This window comes from Trachurus japonicus, chromosome 16 (genome assembly GCF_045865225.1).
Source record: "Trachurus japonicus isolate A0001 chromosome 16, Traja_1.0".
NCBI lineage: Eukaryota > Metazoa > Chordata > Actinopteri > Carangiformes > Carangidae > Trachurus > Trachurus japonicus.
Window position 1 is genome coordinate 17,866,366 of NC_140922.1, and position 5,435 is coordinate 17,871,800.

The window sequence follows — 5,435 nt, forward strand, 5'->3', positions numbered from 1 at the left end:
GTATTTTCTGTAGGGTCTGTTAGGGGAACTGTGCTCTTCACTCTGAGGGCTTTATCACCCCCACTGGCCTCTTTACTGCTCTTTCTGAATGAGCTGATAGTGTAATAGATTCTTTCCAGTGACATGTGGTCGGTGTGAGAGAATGAGCAGCAGGTTCATGGTGGCACAGTGTAAGTGGGTAGAGGGAGACAGGCTGAAAGAGGGCTGGCAGATGGGTGACACAGACTGGGTGAAAGGACAGCTGGCACCTTCACTTCCCAGCAGCAAAACAGGATCAGGAGAATGGGGCCATTTTACGTGGAAATGACCGTGTGGCCTCTAAAGCAGCATATCTTCAGCTTGATAGTGACAGTGGTCACACACCTCCTGTTTTGAATGAAACCCAGGTGTCGGCCAGTGAGTAGTACACTAGGTGAGGGAAGAGGGATTGTCCATTAATGTTCTTAATCTCAAATGGTGACGGAGACAGATGGTCAATTTAGTGTTTGTGGGGGCAACAGAAATCCATTTACCCCACACTTTCCTTTCTTCTTCTTAAACTAAGTTTTAACAAAGTTTCTGTGCATCTTATTGGGAGTTTAAAATCATAGAAACATCAAAGATAATCATGCAATGATGCACCCAGGCAATAATAAGGACAGCTAAAAGGAAACACTCCAGATTAATTGCAGCATGCCTGTAATACACACTATGTATGTGTGACTTACTGGCCTCTAATTAACAGAGATCCAAATTTTACCCTTTACTACAAGATGCCTATGCAAAAAAGTGCTACTCTTTTAACAGTGATCAGTTTCACAATTTGAAATCCGTAGACCTTACTTGTGTAAAAAAATAAATTATATCATACATAATTTACTCTTTTGTTGCAGTGTCTCACACTAGTAAATTCACACAGTTGTAACGCAACTGTTTCTTTTATTTGCAAACTTTAGTAAACTGAACTTCATTTGTTCAAGTGGAGCAGTTGTTGCTTTAAAACCAATGAAGAGTGAAAATCAAAGGATGAATAGTTTGATTCCATTTAAAAAGGCCCAGTAGGTATCTTTTGTTAGCAGCCCACAAAAACTCATGATCGGCCCAACGCTGTTGCACAGCTTACCATCACATGTGCAAGTGTCTCTGGCAGAGGCATGTGGCTGAGTCAGACGCCGGCCGACACTCCCAAACAAACCTGTCTTACTGGCCGATGAGTTGTTTACAGACTAAGAGCATCTGGAAGTCCAGAGACAGACTTCAGTGTGATACTTGGCATGGCTGCTCTTTCTTCAAGTCTTACTGTGATATCTACTGGACATCGAGATGAGAGCTGATCTGACGACACAAACACACAGTCATGACATGTTTTCAACTTCTGCAATGGAAACTTAGCTCCCAGTGATTGTGAATGCAAATAGCGTAGTGTCATTTTCCTGCTATGCAAAAAGGACGTGGCTGGCAGCAGTCTGGGTAGTGTGAGTGTGAGTGTGTGTGTTTGTGTGTGAGGCCTTGGCTAAAAGAGTCCGGAATCACTGGAAAGGCCATGTGGAAGAACTCAATTGTCCCAGTTAAGCATTCATGAATACTAAACCAAACCGTGAATGGAACATTCCTATTTGAGCTTTCCCCCTCATAAATTTACCCCCCAAATTCTGCAAGTCATAATAACACAGCTGCATAAAGCATAAAGACAACTCATATTTATATTCAATTAAAATACAAAATAATTAACGATAGTGGTTTTTCCTCATCTGAAACTTTTCAGCATTATTTTCTAACAGGTAAAAATATAAACTGCAGTATTATTATTTCAAGCATGATCACAACAGTAGCTGCACCCCAAATGGCAACAGTTATTCAAATATACATGTTTACATTTACATAGATACACGCGATAATGCACTTTTATGGTCATCAGATTTTGGTTAATCGTGCTAAATACAGATTTGTGAATGTCACTTTGCTATGATGTAGATGATTGAATAAGAGTCCTCCCTTGTGCATCCTGTATTCAGACTTCATGTACTCCACAAACCAGATTAGCAGGCACTGAAATATCTGCAAAGAAAGAAGAAAAATAAACTGTGTCAGCCTGTGCAATGCATTGTCACTACCTTGAAATGTTTTGGCAAGGTATAATCTTATTTACAGTAACAGAGCATGGCATGTAGCTTGTAGTGTGTGGTATTGTTTTTATACCGATTTTCGCAGGCTTAGGGAGATTTAGGTTATTCATGATGTTCACAAACTCCTCCAGGCTCTTGGTCAAGCGTGGGTTAAACTTGCGCTCCTCACCAACGGTAGACACCGTCCGACCTGATATACAGAGACAGATACAGCCTAATATGTCATCTGCAGTCACAGCGGGTTTAATCTTCACCACATGTTGAACCTCACCGATCAATCAAAATAATGACTGGTTTCAAAGCAGCAAAATCATAGGCTGTTGGCAGACATGCAAACGATGATGCAGCGAACATTCAAAAACCATGTTTGAAGTGTCACCTGTCTGTATTTACAATGCACAACATGTGTTATCACATCCGTATTAGTTATTATGGATGGGAAAATGTTAGTAATGACCTCAATGTTATTAAATCTATTTGAACAACCAGGTTTGGTTCAATGAGATGTGATGTTAACAGTCAGATGTGATGGGTTTTCAACCAACCAGTGTAGTCGTGCGCTGGGTAGACGAGGCACCGGTCAGGCAGGGAGAAGATCTTCTCATGGACTGATGCAAAGAGTTTCTTGGGGGAACCTGAATCAAAAAGAGAACATTATGCAAAAGTTACACAATTAAAAAAATAAAAAATAAACATACACACAAATGCAATACTGCCCTCTTGTGTTCATCTTGCAATGTTGCAATGTTACAAAAATAGAGGCTCATGGGGAGTGTTTGTGGATCTAGAACAACAAGGTCAATGTGTATGTTTACCCTGCTGGAAGTCTGTCCTGCCACAGCCTCTGATGAGCAGAGCGTCCCCAGTGAACGCCATGCTCTGATCCTCTAGCACCAGCGTCATACAACCATCAGTGTGTCCGGGTGTCTCCCTCACTGACAGATACTAGCACGGAGAAGAGACAAAAAAATAGGTCTTTACATTTATTTTACAAAGCACTTTAATCTAAACGGTTTCAGTGTTTCACAAAAACACATAAACCAGATCCAGAATACTCAAATACTCAATAACCAAAACATAGACTCAAAATAAAAACAATGCATCCAAGTGACCATGTACAGTACATTATAAAAGTGAAAGCAACACAGACAGTCTCTGTATGAGGGTTCCTACATGTTTTCCAAAGGCGATCTTGTCTCCCTCTGACAGGAGTATGTCTGCAGAGGCACCGCTGAATTTGGAGATAGCACTCTTCAGGCCAAGCAGTCTTTTCTTCATCAGCCCAGTACTGGTGATGTGGTCCGCATGACAATGAGTGTTTACTATCAGAAAAAAAGGATTGTGTGGTTCACCATTGGGTCCGACAGTGATTTACTTTTATCATTTGCAGTATAAAAGCTGGTGGTTTTTGTAATGATATGCATATTATGTTATTGTTCATGTCCTAATGACTAATTCCAATTTCAAAGAATAGCATGTCTTGCAATTTTTAGTTTTCTATGATTACTTAAATGGTAAGTAATACTGTGACATTAATTTTAGACATTGCTCATTTGACATGAGTAAAAGACAATAGATAATCCACAAACGCCTTTGACCTTAGTCTGGGATAAATGAGGGCTCACATAAAATCCCAGAATATGTGAGTTCATTTTACCTCCAGAACAGACTGTGTAGGATTAGTAACAGCAGTAATTATTAAGCTATTCAATACATGACAGCCAGAATGATCTTGACTTAGTTTATGACAGAAACAAAATAATTTCTTCACCCAGGCCACATGAGGATTAGACATACCTGCTACTTTTAGATCAAGCCCCAATTCATGTATGAGCTTCAGGTCCCTGTCGATGGTCTCCAGCACAGGATCGATGAGGACAGCCTCCTTGGTCTCCTGGTCTGCCAGCAGGTAGGTGTAGGTGCTGCTCTCCAACTCAAACAGCTGCACAGAAGAGGAAAAAAGCCCACAGGTGAGTGCACAGGAATGACTCACTTTGTAATAAACGATAAAGGATGCCAGCAGTTGGTAGCGAAGCAGATCGTATTGTGATAAAGAGATTGAACAGATAACTATGGAGCTAACGAGTTCTCCAAAACACCTGGAACAACCCACATGCCAGGTATCTTAAAAATGGCAATGATTTCACTTCCCTCAGTTCTTTTTTATTTCTTTTTTTTTAATTTTACAAACAGAAACTATCCATAACATTTATTAGCCTACTGGAAGCACATTTTAGACAGTAGCACAGTTTATTTTGTGTTTACAGCCATTGTATCTCATTTTAATATCTTTAATTAGGCTATAGCAATAATAAGTTGGCATGGAGCTTTAACAGTCTTCAATTGATTACAAAGCTGTAGTGCACCTTGAGTTGAGTCTGGTTACTCAGCTGCTGTTGCCAGAAAGTCAAATATGATTTGTCAAGCTAAAAAAACAACAACAAAAAAACACCTAACCCACAGCAGTGTCGCTGTGGTGCAGTAACAGTTTGTTCAACATGAGCACTGAACAGACTGAGTGGAGTAGGAGCCGTTTGGCCGAGAGACTACAGGTCAGGACAGCTCACAGAGACGAGTCCTGCAGCCTGGCTCCTTATAAAACAAACTACAACTTTGAACGCAGCACTCATGTTCAGGCTAAAGGCTAACTCCACCTAGCTAACTTCCTCCTGACAGCAGCTAGCAGCAACATTTTATTTGTTTATAAACAGTTTAATTTTCGTCACGTTGGACTTCGCAGGAATAAAGCCTCCGCAGAAACAGCATAACCTACCTGTCTGAAGAGCAGTCCTTCTGTCTGCGCCATCCTGGAGCAGTACGACCTGGTGGTGCCTCGTAGCGGTTCGACTCCAGCTCGTACGCCGGGGCTGAAGCGCCTGCTCCCGGCTGCTGCGCAACTCGAGCCCTCGGTGTTCGGTCTGAGGCGAAGCGTGAGAGCCAGAGCCCGCTGAACTGGCCTCACTCTGTTTATAACCGAGCACATTGTCGCTCGTCTCGTTTGTTCCAGCTGCACAATCAGATATTCAGTGTTAACCCAAGTGGAGCAAATATGTTGGACAGCTATAAGCCGCGCGCGGACACCGGGCTGCAGGCACGCGACGATGTGACAGCGCGTTAAACTCGAGTGAAGATCAGAAACTGATCAGTTTATCCCCAAGTAAAGTTCAGAGCTGTCTGACAGCTTCACCCTCACCTTGTGTGAACTTCGAGACTATAATGTTGTCACCGTGTCATTCACTTTTACTGCTGCTGCCACAGCCAATACTTGTGTTATTGAGCAACTTGGGTTAATCCTCCCGCGGTGCAGGTCAGCTTCCTCCTCCCTCCACA

General features: G+C 42.0%; 1 protein-coding gene across 2 annotated transcripts; it reads right to left on the minus strand.

Moving 5' to 3' along the window:
• Positions 1 to 906: 906 nt before the first annotated feature.
• On the minus strand, positions 907 to 5,435 carry ethe1 (ETHE1 persulfide dioxygenase). 2 transcript variants are annotated; one of them, XM_085802326.1, is made up of 8 exons: positions 5,299 to 5,435; positions 4,879 to 5,112; positions 3,903 to 4,047; positions 3,279 to 3,427; positions 2,921 to 3,050; positions 2,651 to 2,740; positions 2,179 to 2,295; positions 907 to 2,037 (listed from the first exon to the last, which is right to left on the minus strand). In XM_085802326.1, the coding sequence occupies exons 2-8, from the start codon at positions 5,086 to 5,088 to the stop codon at positions 1,991 to 1,993; spliced, it is 888 nt and encodes a 295-aa protein (XP_085658452.1). In that variant the 5' UTR covers positions 5,089 to 5,112; positions 5,299 to 5,435; the 3' UTR covers positions 907 to 1,990. The 2 variants fall into 2 exon arrangements, with proteins under 2 accessions (XP_085658452.1, XP_085658451.1); XM_085802325.1 differs by having other exon boundaries at positions 4,879 to 5,320.